Raw genomic sequence first — 19,152 nt, forward strand, 5'->3', positions numbered from 1 at the left:
AACCTTTCCCAAATCCCGCGAGATTTGGATGAACTCTTGACCAATTATGATAATGGTGAGAGGGAGGGGATGATAGGCGTGGTAACCGTGATCTCATGAGCTTCCCGTGATGCGAAGTTGTTCGTCGTTCATCCACGTCACACATCTACGCAAGTCTCTCCCCTTCTCAGAACTTGCACGCTCATTCACACCTGTGTCTCACACTCTCCCCCGCGTCCTCAGAAATCAGATATAAAAAGTAGACAGGGAAGCATTTGTTTTAAGTAGATTCGAGAACTCGGTAAAGAGGAATATGCTGGAGCGGTGCTTAGCGATTGCCGTGGTTCTGGCGTCGGTATCCTTGCAGGAATCCAGCTGCGGAAGCAACCCACAGCACTGGCAGTTCGGTAAGTTTCTTCTTCCTTTCTTTTTCATTAACTTCAATTTTTACCACAAAGTAAGGCTCATAAGGCCCACTCACAGGTTTTAGGTTACAATAGTGGACTGTGAAAACAGGTGAGTTTTGATAACTTAGATTTTAAAGTCTTGTTCTCAAAATATGTTCAATGCCATTGGAAATAGAAAGCAGCGGCATTGTTTTAATGTGAATCTTACTTAATGTACTTTGAAGGTTTACAATGATTGGGTAATGATGTATGAAGATTATGCTCGTAGCTCATTTTCACGAGTCGATGTTGAAAAAAATCGCAGTGTTAAGCTACATGAATGACAGTACTGACATTATTGGGCAAATTAGTACTAGTATCTTTCAATCTTTTAAGAATTGAAACCGCATCAATTCTGTTTCCCTGTTTGTTGGTAATTTTGTGAAATGGCTTTTTTTATCCTAAATAATCATTGTGGGATGGCAACACGTCTCAGTGCCGTTTTATATTGAAGTTGTCAAGGTTTAGCTTTGTGTCTTTCAATGTAAATGTACGGGGCAAATGTAATGATTGATACAAAATGATATCCGAGCAACTAACAAACCAATTTGAACGGTAGGATAGCTTGTTAGTGATCTTGAATGACTTATGAATGTAAAGGACGGAATAGACTATGCACTGACGAACATTTACGCTTGCTTGATTTCGCACAAATCTGTTCTTTATCAGTTTCACAATCTATGACAGTTATGTCATATTTTGATTAATCATGACATAAACGGAATGGAAATTGGTCGCTTTCGGTCGATATTCCTACTTACCTTCTGACAAATTACAGAAGTATCATATTCATATGCCATTAGACAACGGAAAGTATTAACATGTCGTATAACTGTACAACATCATCATTAGCATGGGCTTATAAAATCAACCAGGTGTTACTAGTATTACACTAAAATAGGTACTTACTATACTACTATATTACTAGTTGATGGAAAGGCAAAACCCTATACTTGCTAAAAAGGTCTTGTCATGATTTGCATCAACCTGCTTAATTCAATTAGAAAGTCAACCAATCATCTCGGTCAATTAGGTAGATTGGCAGGACCTCTGGTGACAAGGTTGTTCCCTAATAGCACCCCTCTAATGCATTACAGGATAATAGATAATTTGGCTGTCAAAGATCGAGCCTTAATTTTGATGGGAGGGTACTAGATTAAATTCTTTCAAAACGTATGCATGAAACATTGAGATCGCAGTTTTCTTTGAGGTACGTTTTTTACAGTAGAACAAGGCCTCACTTCTATATTGATACTTTTCAGCAATGTCTCTACTCAGAAAAATGCAAAAATCCTTTCTGGTTTAAAGGTTCTCTACATACGTTGGAATGTGAGTTTGGAGTATTGCAGTCGAGAACAGTAACATGCATGCAATAAGGGAATATAAATGTACAAGGACAGTGGGCAGATGATAGATAGATCGTATTCTCTTATCCTTCACCACGTTACGTCCCCGGCTGGTTTTGAGGAATGGGATCTGATAAACATCAGATGTTTTCGCGTGCAAATGAATGTATCCTCGTCCCTCAGGGTGTGACCTACATCTGTAATTCGTTCCCGCTAGCAATATAGCTAGTTAGTTCGCACCTGAACTGAAGGGCACCGTCAAGCAAGTTAAAATGATTTATTTCACTGTGACGGAAATGCTCAAACTTGCTCCAACACTAAGTAAATTGACTCTTGTCCAAATTTTTTGGCTCACTCCGTCAACTTTGATTTATTTCAATTGTGTAACCTGTAGAACTATACAGAGAGTCAAAATTGTATATCTGTGCAATACTATTAAAAGAAAATAAAATGTCAGCATTTTCTATCATTACTGTTTGTGTCCCAGGTGAAAAAATGGTCATGCCCGCTAGCTGAAACATCTCTAGGTTTTACCAAGAGAACCTCGTGCGCCAAGAATTAATATACACACTTATGAAAAAGAGACCATTGCCAGTTTTCAACTATTAGGAGAATATGAGAATAATCTATTCATACAGATGCCTACGCTTCTACTGTTCCAAAGTGTTACCATTTTCGATATATTTGGTAACATATTAAAGATCAATCCTGTTCTAATTATACAATACGGCAACATGGCAACATTTGTTTCCAACCACCCATTAAGATGGGGTTACAAACATCATAGGAGGGGTCAGGAGGAAAGTGGACGGTGCATCATCGGTTCGAGCATCGTAATGAAATAAATCAGACCAAATTTCATCTCATGCGAGTTAGCATACTTTAGAACACGTACGTAATGTAATTATCTTGATCGACAATTTTCGTAATGGTTTCTCAAAGGCCTTTCTGTATCTGGCAGGATCACATTTAGATCCCACTACTTTCGCTGCCTCCTGACCCCAAATTATCCATGATTTAGCAGTCAGAGATAGATTCCCCAAGAGTGCTATTTCTGTTGCTGCGCGGTGTTTCTATGTTCAATAACGACGGTTGACACCAAAGGAAAAATTGTATGTCAGAAAATCGATTGCGGAAATATCAGCGCGTTTATATTGTCATCACTAGCACCGATTTCTTAAGTCCCTTTCAACGCCAGCTCAACATCGAAGGTGCAATGTACTGTTATGATCACCTGGATAGATGGCAAAAATTGGGTTTGAAAAGCCATGAAGTATCATGGTTTCATCTCATCGACTAAGATATAAATCTACAGAATATTGCTTCAGTTACCTTGATCTTGATTTGACTGTATGGATGACCTCCGTACGCGCATAAATTTCGTCCGTTTCCAGAAAAGAAGGTTTCAACTATGCTGTAATTCGCAAAAGAAATACTGGAAAATGGTACTAATGTCGTAGAACATCAATTCCAAAGAAGAAAAGTAAAGAAATGAAGTGAACATGAAGAGTGTATCATTCGCCATAATACCATACGTGTGTTTAGTCATTTGTTCAATCTTCGTGGCCACGTACATTTCATAATGAGAGCGACTTCTCTTTCACGTTTTTTTTCAATTCATTTTATTCGCACCCTTGCATCGGTTTTGAGGATGAAATCTACATGGCCGTATTAAACACCGAGGCTCACCAGTAGGCATATATCGGAATTACGAGAGTAATTAAACATATAAGATAACATGCATCAATAAAGTGGCACTAATCATTTGACATTGATTTCAGATAACGTAAAGAGTATTGGTATCGAAATGTAGATTGATAACAATAAATGTAAAGTTTGATTGATTTTAACCTAGCTGCTTTGTACCATTATACTTACGATGATACATTTTATGACTGTAGGTAACGTCCCAACCCTGCTGTTAGATTGATACTGTAGAGAACAGTTTGCCGTCAGTCCCTATAGCGCTATCAGTAGGGGAAAATAAACAGCTTCCGTTTCTAAAATACTCTTGGCATCTTTATTACGCCCCATAGATATAACCGTAAATCTTTTGTTTCAAAATAATGGGAATGCAGCTTTTATTGTCTGTCAAAAGTCTCAATCACATCACACAAAGGAATATTCCAGACGTAAGACAATTGACGAAAATGGACCATTTCTCCTCCAAAGACTCAGCTGGACAGCTTTAAGGGCCAGCTAATGTCTTACACTTACAAAGAAAGATTTTAGATGTCAGACCATTGACCAATTGAAAGTAGTCATTTCTCTCCAAAGATTCACCAGGTCTTACTGGGCAGCTTCAGGGGTCATCTGTTATGTCTCACAATAACAGATGAGGACTTAAGACGTAAGCCAATTGACCAAAAATTTCTCTCCAAAGATGCAGTAGGACACGTTGGACAGCTTCAAGGCTCAGCTAATGCCTCACACTTACAAGGAAGACTTTAGACGCCAAACCAAAGATTTTGACCAAAAGTAGCCATTCACCCCCAACAGATTCACCAGGACATGCTGGACAGCTGTTCAGCTAATTAGGCTAATGTCTCACATTAACAAAGAAAGCTTTTATATGTCAGTCTATAAACCAAAAGTAGTCATTTCTCTCCAAAGATTCACCAGGTCTTACTGGGCAGCTTCAGGGCAGGGGTCATCTATCATGTCTCACAAGAACAAAGGAAGACTTTAGACGTAAGCCAATTGACGAAAAGTGGCCATGTCTCTCCACAGACTAAGTAGGACATGCTGGACAGCTTCAGGGGTCAGCTAATGTCTAACACTAACAAATGAAGGCTTTAGACGCCAGCCCATTGACCAAAAGTAGCCATTCATTCCCAAATGCTCACCAGGACTTGCTGGGCGTCTTCAGGTGGAAGAAAAACTTTAGATGTCAGTCCATTGACGAAACGTAGCCATTTCTCTCAAAAGGCTCACCAGGACTTAATAGACAGCTTCAGGGGTCAGCTAATATCTCACACTAACTAAGAAATATATTAGACGTCAGCCCATTGAGCAAAAGTAGCCATTCATCCACAAATGCTCACCAGCTCTTGCTGGACAGCTTCAAGTGGAAGAGAAACTTTAGATGTCAGTCCATTGACGAAACGTAGCCATTTCTTTCAAAAGGCTCACCAGGACTTAATAGACAGCTTCAGGGTCAGCTAATATCTCACACTAACAAAGAAAGATATTAGACGTCAGCCCATTGACCAAAAGTAGCCATTCATTCCCAAACACTCAGCAGAACTTACTGGACAGCTTCAGGGGTCATCTAATGGCTCACACTAACAAAGGAAGACTTTAGACGTCAGGCCATTGACTAAAAGTAGTCATTTATTCCCAAAGACTCAGTAGGACATGCTGGACAGCTTCAAGAGCCAGCTAATGAATAACACTAAAAAAGGAATATTTTAGATGTCCGTCCTTTGACGAAAAGTGGCAATTTCTCTCCAAAGATTCACCCAAAGATTCAAGGGTCAGCGAATGCCTCAATGTTTCAAAGAAAATGCGTTTCTGAGTGGTCTTACCCGCCGTTTCCGTGTGAACTTCATCTATTCTTCTATTGCTAATGTTACCCTACCAATCCTCGTTCCAGATCACAGTTCCTATTCCAGATGACAACGCAATTACGACCAGCGAAGCCAGAGCATAGAGACGACTGAGTGTATTCTTTGTTCTCTCAAACCAACTGCACAGTACGCATGCGTACATCGGATCAAACCATTATCCTAAAGGGGGTGTTTCTACATGGCAACACACGCCCCCCCTGGCTGAGATGTCGTCCCGACATTTGACAATAAATATTGAACTGTTGTAAATAACATGTAGAACTGTTAACTTGGAACTTCTCTATAGCTACATCTATGTAAATTCGAATAAAATATTTTTAACTTGTACAACAAAGTAAAGAGTGTTAGAACTGCCTTAAGAACCGCTTTGACTATTGAATTAAACTTAACTACAGCAAGACTGCATTTTTCACTACGTAACTTGCACGTACATTTCAAACATCGCGAAGGCACTGACTTCTACAGTAGCAAACTGATATAAGATAATATTCTACTTCCATACAGAAGAGATAAATGCATACTAGCATCTATATTACTTAACAACATGGCTGAACAACTCGTCCACTTACTAATACACAAAGAAATCACAGCTTTCTTTCTTCCCCTAACTGATGCATTATAGTGTAATCTTCAGAATGTCACCTCTTAATCCACTAGAGAACATTTCATACTCCCTACACTTTTTCTGAAAGAAATAGATTTACTATAGGAGTTCTTCATCAACAGACACATCAACAATCCACGGTATAATAACCTCCACACATGTTGATTGCCCAAGAAGTTTCACATGACCTGACGACAGATGTTCTCTCTTTCTCAAGTTCTACCTCATTCACACTATGTCTCTATTACACATGTTCCACAATATTATGCATTCACTGTTCATAATATAATTGTCCCTTGAGACTCTTCTCCTTCAGCGGGTAATCCACAGGTGCAGCGGCACAGGTACAGCAGATAATCCACAACACGAACAGTAATTCTTATTCCAAACAGTTAATTGTCCGCAAGAACAACAGGTAATCCACAGAAACAAGTAATCCACTGGAATAGTAATCCATGGCAGTTCACAGTCCACACAAATAGCAGGTACTCCACAGGAATAGTAATCCATAGCAGTTCACCATCCACCCGAACAGCAGGTACTCCATCCCCTTAGCTGGGCGCGTACATGCGAATTATCGGTATCAACTGTCTGCAGTGAGGGCACGACTGATATAATTGCCCAGGATGCCCTGCTCCCGCATTCCACATGTTCAGTGGCCATGGTGTCCCTACGTTCCACTCTGCTGCATTTACTGTGTTCACTGTTGGCACTCTCAAGTAGCCAGGTTGTCCACCTACATCATACGTGAGAGTCCGTGGTGGTCTCCTATTTCGTCTCGGTCTATTCTCTTCTGCTTCTGCTGAGTCTGGAACATCCTCACCACCCTGGGACACACAGGGCTGGTCCTCAGACTCAACTTCAACTCCACTTAGTGCAGATTCTTCTTTCTCGCTGTCACTATCGCTGTCTGAGCCTCCTGACTGGCTCTCAGGTTCAGGCTCTTCATCTTCTTCTACTCTGCTGGGCACAGCTTCTGCCTGGCTCTCAGGTTCAGCCTCTTCATCTTCTTCTACTCTGCTGGGCACAGCTTCTTCTTTCTCACTACCTCTCCCCTCCTCCTCTTGAGGTGTTCTCCTTCTACTCTGTTTGGGAACTGGGACCTCTAGGGGCAGTCCCTCGCATGGGAGTAACATATTTCTATGCAACACTCGTGATCTTCCCTCTTGGCACTCTGGGCGTACCTCATACACGGGGATATTTTTCCCCTTTTGCTTCACAACGATGTGGATTTTGTCCTCCCAGTGGGAACGCAACTTGCCCGGTCCTCCTCGGTCTGTCATATTTCTAACAAGGACCCGGTCACCACTGGACAGACTGAGACCGTGCACCTTTCTGTCGTATTGTTTCTTCCCTTTTGCACTTGTTTTCCTGGCCTGCTGACTCGCAATCCTGTAGGCCTCCTGCATGCCCCTTTTCCATCTCTTGACATACTCAGGATATGATTGAACCTCATGCTCCTTGTCTTCAATCCCAAACATAAGGTCCACTGGCAGTCGGGGGTGATGTCCATACAACAGGAAGTGGGGAGAGTAACCGGTGCTCTCATGTCGGGTGCAGTTGTACGCATGAACCACCTTGTTAAGAGACGCCTTCCAATCTGTCTTCTGGGATTCTGGGAGAGCACGTAACATCGCTAGCAAAGTCCGATTAAACCTCTCCACTTGACCGTTTCCCTGGGGGTGATAGGGAGTTGTTCTCGAGGGCGACACTCCACTCAGCTGATGTAGGCGTTGAAACAACCTGTTTTCAAACTCCGCTCCTTGATCATGGTGAATCTTGAGAGGATACCCAAATCTAGGAATGAAGTCATTGAAGAGCTTCTCTGCTGCTGTTCTCCCTGCCTTATTCCTGGTGGCATATGCTTGAGCAAACCGTGTGAAATGGTCCACAACCACCAGAATGTACTCGTAGCCACCTTTGCTCCTTTCAAGGTGGACATAGTCAATAGACACCAGTTGTAGCGGCTCAGTGGTGATGATGTTAGTAAGTGGAGCTTTGTCTGGAATGTTTGGCTTCCGGCGCTTAATGCACTGACACTTGGAGGTGCAGTATTCAACTATGTCTCTCTGCATCTTTGGCCAGTAGAACCGTTGTCTTGCCAGGCTGACAACCCTGTCTGCTCCCAGATGGCCCATTTTGTCATGTAGTTCTTGGTATACAATGTTTCTATAGTCCTTTGGAAGCACTATTTGCAGAACTGGACCAGCTCTCCGGCGGAGAATGCCCTCATCATCGATCTGAAGCCTTTTCCACTCCCGCATGTACTCTCTTGTACCGAATGAGTTGTCTTGCCTCTCTCGGGTAGTGGGATTCCTCCCTTCTTCTTTCAGTTCAATTACCTTTCTAATGGCTGAGTCTCGACGTTGCGCTTCACCGATCTCCTTCTTGCTCAATGGTCCCATACTTGCACTCTTATCTTCAGGTGGTAGACTGTCAATGTTCGTAGTGATAGCACTTATCCATGTGGCATCTCCTTGATCAACCGCCTGCATGGCCTGGGTGGTGGCACTCAGTACATCACCACTCACTTCTTCTGTGCAGGTAGCCATAAACCGCTCAGCATCTCCTGGACTTGGACGTGGTACTCTTGACAGCACATCTGCGTCTGCATTGGCTTTCCCAGGTCGGTACTTGATGCTGAAGTTATAGTCCGCCAACTCTGCCACCCATCGGTGACCTGTCGCATTCAACTTGGCCGTACTCAGAACGTAGGTGAGGGGGTTATTGTCGGTATACACTTCGAACGATGGTGCGTAGTACAGATAGTCCCGGAACTTTTCAGTGACAGCCCACTTCAAGGCGAGAAACTCGAGCTTCCCTGAATGGAGGTGGTAGTTCTTCTCCGCCTGAGTCAGGGTCCTCGATCCATAGGCTATTACCCGCAGCTTCCCTTCACTTTGCTGGTACAATACAGCACCGAGACCCTGAGCTGATGCATCAGTGTGCAGTACAAAGGGTCGCTCGAAATCTGGGTATGCCATCACTGGTGGGCTAGTCAGCTGTTCCGTGAGTTGGCAGAGTATTCTCTGGTGTTCTTCTGTCCACTTGATTGGTTGTTTTGGGGCATGATTTGACAGCAAATCATACAGGGGCTTGGCAATCTGACTGAAGTTCTTAATGTATGTCCGGTAGTACCCAAGGAATCCCAGCAGCTTCCGCACATCCCCTACTGTGGTAGGTGTTTTCTCCTTCAGCGCATTGACAGCTGCCGTGTCCTCGGGGTCCATGGTGTAGCCCTCAGCAGTTACTAATTTCCCCACGTATCTCACTTGCCGCCTGAACATGATGCACTTCTTTGGTTTAAGCTTGCACCCGTGCTCCTGAAGGCGACGTAAGACCCTCCTGTTCCGCTCAACATGGGATTCAAACGTGTCACTATGGACCATGGTATCGTCCATATAGGGTTCACAGATCACGTGGCTCAGGCCTTCTAATACCTCTTCCATGTGTCTCTGATATGCTGGAGGTCCGTTCTTAAGACCGAAGGGAATTCGAACCCATTCGTACAAGCCGTATGGAGTAACGAACGCTGTGAACTCCCGACTTTCCTCATCCATGTAGCCTTGATGGTAGGCCTTACCCTGATCCAGGACGGAAAACCAGGTGCTTCCTTTCAGGCGGTTCAAGATGTCTTGGATCCTCGGTAGTGGTTGCCTGTCTGACATTGTCTTCTCGTTCAAGGCGCGGTAGTCAATGCAGAGCCTCATGCTCCCATCCTTCTTTCGGACGCACACCATCGGAGAGGAGTAGGGTGACTTTGATTTGGTAATCCACCCCTGGTTGATGAGGTCCTCAATATACTCCCTCACTTCTTTATACAGAGGTGCTGGGATGGAGACGTAATTCTTTTGCACTGGCTCTGTGTCTGTCAAGTTGAGTTTCAGCTTGAGACCTTCAATACTGCCGATATCAGACTCATCTCGAGAAAATGCACCTGATTCCTCCCGGAGCATCTGTTTCACAATCTTCCTCTGCTCCTCGCTCAAGTGTGACAGGTCAACTGGAGGGTCCCACAACTCATCTTCTGCCTGAACAGTGTTTACTTGAGCTTGCTGTGGTGTTTGCTGTGGTTCTTCGCTCACTGGTCTCCTGTCCTCAGTTGTTGGGTGTTGAGATCCCTCAGGCACTCTCCTCAGCTCAACCGGTACTGCTGATCGTATTGGTTCTGCTCGACCCAACACTGTCTTTGCCGGCAGATAGACATCATATTGGTTGGGATTGGTTACAGGCACCTTGATCATCCCCGTTGAGTTAACTGGGATGAGTGCCGGTCCCACTTCCAGGCCCGTGGGCCAATCACCGGCTTCATCTGGTTCAAACAGCATGATCTGTTTCTCCTCCACTGAGCCGCGAGGAATCCTGCACCTAACTTGAACTGTTGCCCCTCGTGGTAGCCGAACTCTCTTCCTGCCGACCCGCACTCCTGCCGGGTTCGGGACGCTGAACTCTTCTATCAGGTTAACCAGGGCCGCCGCCCTCTGTGGCCGAACCGGCAGCGCCCTCGACAGCAGGGCAGAGTCACTCCCACAACGCTTTTGGATTTCTTCGATGACGTTGTATCCAATTATCGGATGGTCCTGACTAGGGCTGTTGGTTGTCAGAAATGGCACAGAGATAGCTGGTGAGTCATCTTCGCTTAGTTTAAAACTGACCTCTACCCATCCACTGTATGGGATCTCTGTACCATTTGCCGCCTGTAAGTTGAGGCTTGCTGTGTCCTCAAGTATCTCTATTACTGGTCTGACCTTGATCTCTGGTAGATTCTTCTCTCTCCACGTATCTGTCATGATACTCACTTGTGCACCGGTGTCCCATAATGCCAGGACTGGCTGGTCATCCATCTTACACGACACCAGGCACCGATTCCCGACTAACTTTGTTATTTTAGTTCTTTGTTTTGGTGTTAGATGTGACGCAGTCATGGCGTTGACGTGAACCGATTGCTGTTGATTGTTGTTTGCTGTTGCTGTTTGTTGTTGTTGTTTGTTGTTAGTTGTTGTTACCGAGGGCTGTTGATTGTTATTATTTGGTGTTGTTTGTTGTTGTCGTTTCTGGGACGGTTGTGAGCTGCCTAGGACGACCCCTCGTCCCCTTGGGGTGCCCCTGAAGCGTTTCCCTGGTTCTTGTTTCGGCACCACCGAGCGATGTGGTTGTTTCCCCCACACCTGAAACAATGACGGCACAGCTCCATCCCCTGTTGTGTACATTGGTTGCACCGCGGGCTTGTTACAGTGACCTTGTTGACGTGAGCTTGTTGAGGTGAGCTTGTTGATGCGAGCTTTTCGTCCCGTTCTTTCTGGTCCACGATGGCTCGGCTCAACTTCTCCAACAGTAGGATGTCGCTACTGTTGGAGTTGGCTACCAGGTGCGGCTTCATCTCCATCCTAATGTTATTGTCCCTCAGGCCTGTTTGTACGGAGCGGAGGAACATCGCCTGGACCAATTTGGCGTCATATAGTCCATCTTCTTCCTTTGATGCTTCTACCACCTTGTCTCTCAGCCCCATCATCCTTGTGACAAAGCCTTGTGAAGACTCCCCTTCTTCTTGGCATCCGATGCTTAACTTACGGTACAGGTCGGTAGCAGTTTCCTCTAATCCATGGGCTCTTATCACCTGTTCGACCAATGTGAGGTTCAACTGTTCTTTCCCTTCCAGGTAAGTCCGAAGAGGTGACCCGGCTGGTATCGCCCTGATTACTGCATCTACCACCTCCTCCTCTGTATATCCCTGCCTCAAACCACTCTTGATTTGATATGTGAGGGACTGAAATCTCAGCTGCCCCACCTGTCCTGTTATCTTGAACTCCTTCTTGTGGTTGGACCCTGCTTGTTGGTTGCCCTTGCTGCTATCCACCTTCCACCTTGACTTCTTCTCCGATTGCCAGAGTGCTCTTCTTACAGTGTGGCTTCCTTCTCCAGCAGATTCACCCTCCAAAGTGGCCAGTCTCTCTCCCAAGCGCTCTATCCCAGTGAAACAACCGTTTACTACTCGTGCCAGGTTCGTGGTGGCATCAACTAGGTTTTTCATCGTCACCTCCGGCGTCTGAGGACCTGATGTTTTATCGTCACTACTACTGTTCTGTGCGCCTTTTCCTCCTTCCGCCATACTTCTCTTGTAGTGCTCAAATATCCCTCTAAAACTACCGTAATCTTGATTCAGCGCACCGACTTTCAACCTCTCTTTCGTAGCAACAATACTGCAGTCGCCCTCCCCCTTACAACCGCGGCGCCATCTTGTTAACCCTTGAACTTTGTTTTGTTTACGATGATTTGACCTCTCTGACCTTTTGTCCCGTGACCACTTTTGGCGCGAACTTTTCTCTCTCACTCCGGCGTCTGTGGCAGTTTCTTCGTCGCAATCGCTTCATCCGCTCCGTTACTCCAGGAAATAGGATCTCGGTAGAACCTCCAAATGTTACCCTACCAATCCTCGTTCCAGATCACAGTTCCTATTCCAGATGACAACGCAATTACGACCAGCGAAGCCAGAGCATAGAGACGACTGAGTGTATTCTTTGTTCTCTCAAACCAACTGCACAGTACGCATGCGTACATCGGATCAAACCATTATCCTAAAGGGGGTGTTTCTACATGGCAACACAAACACCGCAGTTGAAAATGTAATTTTCCGTTACTGATGACTTGATTATCTTGGAATGGTGCTTGGTTGGCTGACTGGCTGGTTGCTTGCCAACTTCGTCACTCTGCTGTAGATCAGTGTAACGCACGTAGACATTGAGACACTTGTGTTATATCAATAATGTCTTTTCGGTTTAAATGGTGAAGTTCTTTCCTTCACAACCATTTGTGTGAGTCATAGCATCCCTGATGAACATGACAGACGGTCATCGAAACGTCGGCTCATGTAAAAGACATCATTGTGAGAAAAAGGAACTTCACTATTCAATCATTTACCAACGTAGTGCAATTATTCACGGATGTCTTGTTGGTTGTATTACATCATATCATATCATGCAACTATTATTATATGGTGCCAAACGGATTAATAGATAGTTTTTCTTCTGTCATGTCCTTCTGTCTTGATAATATCGTTATGAATGATTTCCGACAATCCAGTCATCTTACTGTGAACCGAGATTAATCACTAAGGCCACAGCAAGTAATTTTTATGGATGACATCTGATGGATGGCATTAATTTTCGCCTGATTTTGGGGAAAAAAACAAGAAATTTTGTTGCCTTCTGACAGTGGTCAACATGCCGAAAATAGGCCAAGATGTCTGTTGCCATGCCGGAAAGTGGATGGCAGATAAATATAAAGAGAGGAGACAAGACAAGGCTCTGATTTTATGTTTTGTTTCTTACTTTGATGCAGTGATATGTGATGTTGGCTGTGTATATGTGATGTTCCCATTGAATCAAAACCATTTGTACAATGATTGAGTCAAAATTTCAAAATGTAAGAACCTTGTTTTTTTCGGCCCGCCTTGTTTTTTTTCGCCCGCTCGCATTGTATTTGGAATCTGTGGAGGATGTCATCCATAAAATTTACTTGCTGTGGCCTAATCTGTTGTACAGCATGTCGTTTCCGCTGGAACTAAGTACCGGAAGATTATAAACCCTGCTGATAGTGGGATGATAGAGCAGGATATAAATTATTTACGTATAATCGATGTTTCCAGCGGCGAGATTAGATGAATCTTCACTGCAGTAGAGAATTTGTATCACTTGGGAATTCTGGTATCCTTGACCATTAATATTGCTTTGATATTTTACGATTTTTGTCACCTTGAAAGAAGATGCATTTCTCTTACCTCCCACTCGTTCTCTAGATAAGGCCATGTTGATTTGATTATATGGATGACATCCGCGCGCGCATGAATTTTCGGCCGTTTCCAAAAAAAAAAAGTTTTCAACCATACTGTAAATCGTACAAAACAGTTGCAAAATGAGCAAAAATATACCATAAGTTACAAAAAAAATTAATAAAAACTATACCAATGTCGTAGAATGCCAAAATCAAACGAAAAAAGACGAAATGAACTTGAAGACTAGATTATTCGCCAAACCATATTCTGTGCCATTTGCTCATCCCTCATGACCACGTAGATTTCATAATGAAAAGAACTTTTTTTTGCAAAACTTTTTTTTTATTCGCACGCGCGCATCAGTTTTGGGGCTCCCGGAGGATGTCATCCATATAATCATATCAACATGGCCTAAGGTATATTCTTCTCACAAATTCACCCCACGTGTGTCCGGAAACCAATAGAAATATTTTAACCTTGACTCAAAGACGCTTTATAAAAAATGTAATTGACTAAATATTAATGTTTAAAACTGCCTACACAAACATTCCATTTTACAGAATGATCCAGTTTCTGTTGTTATATTTGTTATTGTATTGTGTGTTTGTCAGTGGTGAGGCTAAGATTCGAGTTATCCACCACTATGGCCTTTACTTTGTATGTTGTTTAATGACTTTTGAAAAAAAATGAAATGAAATTATTTAGAGGTCTGGAATTAAAATTTGATTGCACAATTTTGTTATTGACAGGCCATTGGTATGGGAAGAGGGACCCCACATACGTCTCCGGAAAACCACTTCCGGATTCCGGCATCATAGGAAATCCGGAAGATGCAGACAGGCTCATCACCAAACTACTACAGCTGGCACAGGATTCAGTGACGTCGTCAGAACCTGTGCAACACGTACCGATGGCGTTACCACCAAGGTCGGTGACGTCAGCACAGCGGTACCCCTACAGTGATGACGAGATCAACCAACATGGCCGAGATCTGTCTGCTATCGTTGAAGGTCTTTTGCAGTCTGAGTCGCCGTTTTGGAGAGCGGTGGTAGGCTTCTAGTTAACGTTATTGCAACTTACTACCTAAAAAAATGAACTTTACTGGTTATAAAACTGAACCTTATACATTCTAAAATAAGATAGACATCCCTGGGGATAAAGTAAAAGCCTGAAGTTTTGTGGCAATCTGGCAGACACCCAAAGATTTTGCTAATGTACCATCCTAATAAATGATGAAAGAAGCCTTAGGGCCTTCGATCCTGTTGCTCAAATAATACATAGTTTTTTCAACACTCGAGAGAGCAGCAAGTCCTGCATTGACAAAGTAAAGGCAATGAATAATGACTGTTGTGTATTCTGCCATGTCACAGCAACTTAGAAAGCACATTTTACATAAAGCATGGGATTCGCTTTACTAAGGTATTGGCAACTCTGGAGAAACCAGATTCATGTCTAAACTTGTTAACAGATTCGTGTCTAAACATTAACTACTATTGTTTGGATATGATTTCACTTAAATAGGTTTGGAAGATGGCAGCAGCATGGCTATATCTTAGCTACATGCATCTAGTTGCAGAAGATCGCGCAGTCAAACGCCCATCTGTATCTATTGCCCCGTGACCCCTTCCCTTGATTCCGTTATGTACTTAAACTCGAGAGAAACGGATTCCTGGTAAATCTGACGCTATGACTGAAGCACCCCGCACTTAACACTCCTGTAGGCCCGAGACAAACAGAGTTCAATGATTCAGGACTGAACTCACAGTGAGGTATCTACATGCAGACCGGAACAATTTTGACCTTCATCGTTAGTCAAAGGCAGATTCTGGTGGGCACTGACCGAGGGGTCGTCCAATGCGTACCCAAGTAATTGGCAGGATTCTGCCTAAGCCACTGGATGCCAGCCAGTAAATCCAACTAATTTATCTACCTCTAGAGTTGGCACGAAGGCAGACACCTTCAAAGACCTTTGTCCAAATGATGTAGCTTAGAAGTCATGGTTGAAACTGCGCAGTCAATAGTAATGGCGGTTTTTACGGAATCACAACTTCTTTCTGAATAATGATCAAAGATACAAAGAGCGTATCCTTTGACCCTACGTGTTGCTTGTTAGCGTTATACGATTTCGACACACGCCAACCCAGGCCGTTCAAAGGAAAACTTCTGAAAACAAAACATTTCATTCAAGACAGAGAATCTTTCATCTCTTATGGTGCAGATGAAGAAAGTTGCAGTAACGATTGTGAAGTTGTTAAGGGCTCACAACTCACTCGGTTGCAAGGAATTTCGCCGCTTCCTACACCAGCAAGAATTAGCACCACAATACTTACAGGAATTGGTACCACTACAAACCCGTGACTCCACCCCCTACAGTCTCCGTACTGACCAGAATTACGTTTTAATCCCTGCTAGAACTGAGAAATTCAAAAGATCTTTTCTGCCTACTTCCATCGTTTCCTGGAACAACCTGCCATTAACTACACGAGCATCAACATCAATTGCCATCTTTAAAAAAGAGTTAGAGACGTTTTATCACAGCCCTCACACTCAACCTCACTTCTCTCATGGTCCGAGAAACCCAGCTATCCACCTTACCAGACTCAGACTTAACCGCAGTCAGTTAAACTTTCACCTGTTCCAACATCAATGTGTGCCCAGTCCTGCGTGCAAATGTGGTCACTCCAATGAAACAGCTGTACACTACTTCCTACACTGCCCACTGTACACTGACGAACGTATTGACATGTTATCATCTCTAAATAACATCCTGCCATTTGACACAAACAACGTCACTGACAACACTTTATGTTCAACCATCCTCAGGGGTAACCCCTCATTGTCGTTTGTCAACAACTGTAAAATATTTGATGTGGTTTTCAACTTTATTTTGCAGACAGGACGTTTTGTTTGATTTAGTTGATTGATTTTGATTTGTACACCAGCTCATTATGTACCTTTGTTCTTTCTTACTATTATTATTATTACTTTATCTTATTGTTTCCTTTTATGTGTGAGGAGAGGGCCAAGATAAGTTTTACAACTTTTTGCCCAATCCTCGAAAAATAAATGTGAATAAAATAAATACACCAGCAAGAAGATGACAGCAGTTTTGAAAAATGACAGTTATATTCACCGTTATAAAACTTGAGATGACAGTTTTGAAAACAGTTTTCCACCGTTATGAAACTTGAGATGACACTTTTGAAAACTGACAGCTTCCCACCGTTACGAAACATTGAAAGTGTCTACCAATTCCTCATGGCGAGAGGCTCCTGATATCCATTAGGTTTCCCCAGCCACCAAGGAAAAACACTTACCATTTGGCACTTTTAGAATGAGCTTAAAGTAGAGAAGTGGGAACCATCCACTGATCACTTGAGTGTCATCACACCACTTACGTAGGAATTCTCTCCCGTCCTCAGAAGGGGGGTTAAGTGATCCAGTGGGTATCTTTGTGGATGATGGGGAAGGGTTTTAATCTCTTTTGATGACTGTTGAAAACCCCCTTTGCAACCACTCTAAAAAAAACAGCTATTACAAAACCCCGGAGTTGGCACTACATCAACATTGAATGTTACATTTGACATGAAGGTTTTTGCCATAGCATTTTGAAGACCATAAAATAAAATGTTCTGTGCTTCGTGCCAAAACTGGCAAAATCGATAGGCAAATATCTGCCACCATGTACCATGTACACTGAATAGATTATGTGAACATCCCAAAAAATCTATTAACAACAATTAAAGGTATCTATTGCACAGTGTGACAAAAACCAAGATATGTTTCTTCTAAACAGACTGCACAGCACATACTGTCCTAGGAAAGAAAGAATCATTCAAAACGGACAGTTTCTTTTCTCGCATGCATACTGATTCCTAGGGTTTGCTTACGAATCTTCAGTGGCAACGGTCGCATGTGATTACCGTTAATGTTTCCTAATTTTCCTGAAAATGATAATAAAGATTATATCAGAGCCTATCATCGCTTAGCATAACAGAGGAAACAAAGAGTGGTGTTGACTTTTGAAGACTTTATAAACGACTTTGACGGCGACACATGCATGCAAGGTCACGTGTCTGCATTGGTGGGTCACTCACCCTGAAGATGATGGTTAAGTCACTTGTAGACAAAAATCTTTCTCTGTGAATGGCTGAAGTAAACTTTGTAACAATGAAATAAATGTTGTTTTGCTTGTCATTCCAGGCAGAAGAACTGATGAAGCAGTCCCTGCTGTTAGAAGGAACTCGGCAGGGGTCGGCGAAGAGGGGCTTCCCATCCTCTCCAAGATGGCGGCGGTCAGCTGCCCGTGCAGAGGCACCCTACCAAGAGCCTATGTTTTACAAATAGGATAACCGATCACATAATGTGGCCAGGTTCTCACATAGAGTGATAGTCAGAGAAGAGCGTCCTAAAGTTTTGCTGTAACCTGTTTAGCCAGAAAGAGGAAAGTATTAAACTGAAGTGTTAAAACAGGAGCTTAGTCAGATAGACCTAGACTCAAGACTAACTCAAGGATGTGGATATGTCATGTAGACTGATATTAGAAGAAGGATGATAAGATTATCATAATTATATCCGATTTGCTTCTTATACGTATGGTTCTGGTATCAAGAGAAGACATATAATACCTGTAACGTACAATAATTGATGGACCAAATGTTACAACCAAGGAAGTCAAGTTTAAACGTATTTAGTATCTTCCTAACGTAATAGTGATTTGTTCAAAGCGCTGATGGTTCTGGTGCCTAAACGCAGTTTAATTTCCAAGTATACTGCAATGATGGGATCAACGTTATGTTTGTCACAAAGAAGTAAAGAAAGACTTCTGATATAGTTTTGTTGTCCATGCAATGGAAGAACATAAGATTGCCCAATGCAACTTTGTATCACAGTAGAATGAAATAAATGGCAAAGCTACAATATGTAGATTTAGAGAGGATGAAAGATTTTAAAAGAACATTGCAAGTTGTGTGAGACCTATAACGTCAAAACATGGATATTTCTCCTGCTTAGTGAATATTGTATAGTTTTGTGTGGAACTAGTGTTGTGTGTATGCAGTCGTTGTTTCCTCAGAATTACATACTTGTTAATTGTGATGTATACGTGAAATCGGGGAAGAATCAGCAAGGAAATATTCTACATTAAAAACATGTAGTCCTGATACGTGATATTTCAAATGATTGCAAGTGTTTCAACATGCTTGTGTGCAAGTTTGAAAATTTATCAGAAGATTTTGGCTGATTTGATCAAATTTAAAAGAAAATTCCTGTCAGCTAATCAGCGATTGGCTATGATTTATAAAAGGGCTTTAATCCGAAGGACATTGAGCACAGCGATGTGAAGACTGAAAGTGATTTGGCATTGCTGTTCTTTTACGTGCCGGTAGAGGACGCTTCGACTTGAACTAGACCGTCCAAAACGCGAAGTCCGCAACAA

At 43.0% G+C, this 19,152-nt stretch overlaps 1 protein-coding gene across 1 annotated transcript; it reads left to right on the top strand.

The window, feature by feature from the left end:
- Positions 1-141: 141 nt before the first annotated feature.
- On the top strand, positions 142-18,877 carry LOC109468790. The gene is made up of 3 exons (XM_019767124.1): positions 142-386; positions 14,465-14,763; positions 17,919-18,877. The coding sequence occupies exons 1-3, from the start codon at positions 293-295 to the stop codon at positions 18,060-18,062; spliced, it is 537 nt and encodes a 178-aa protein (XP_019622683.1). The 5' UTR covers positions 142-292; the 3' UTR covers positions 18,063-18,877.
- Positions 18,878-19,152: the final 275 nt, after the last annotated feature.

Source organism: Branchiostoma belcheri, unplaced genomic scaffold, assembly GCF_001625305.1.
Source record: "Branchiostoma belcheri isolate BF01 breed outbred unplaced genomic scaffold, Haploidv18h27 scaffold2, whole genome shotgun sequence".
In the NCBI taxonomy this organism is placed as follows: domain Eukaryota; kingdom Metazoa; phylum Chordata; class Leptocardii; order Amphioxiformes; family Branchiostomatidae; genus Branchiostoma; species Branchiostoma belcheri.

Bases quoted from the DNA above. Each gene is read 5' to 3' on its own strand.
- LOC109468790 (XM_019767124.1), top strand. From the start codon at position 293: ATGCTGGAGCGGTGCTTAGCGATTGCCGTGGTTCTGGCGTCGGTATCC. The intron at 387-14,464 runs GTAAGTTTCTTC...TGTTATTGACAG, and splicing joins CCCACAGCACTGGCAGTTCG to GCCATTGGTATGGGAAGAGG. The intron at 14,764-17,918 runs GTAGGCTTCTAG...TTGTCATTCCAG, and splicing joins CGCCGTTTTGGAGAGCGGTG to GCAGAAGAACTGATGAAGCA.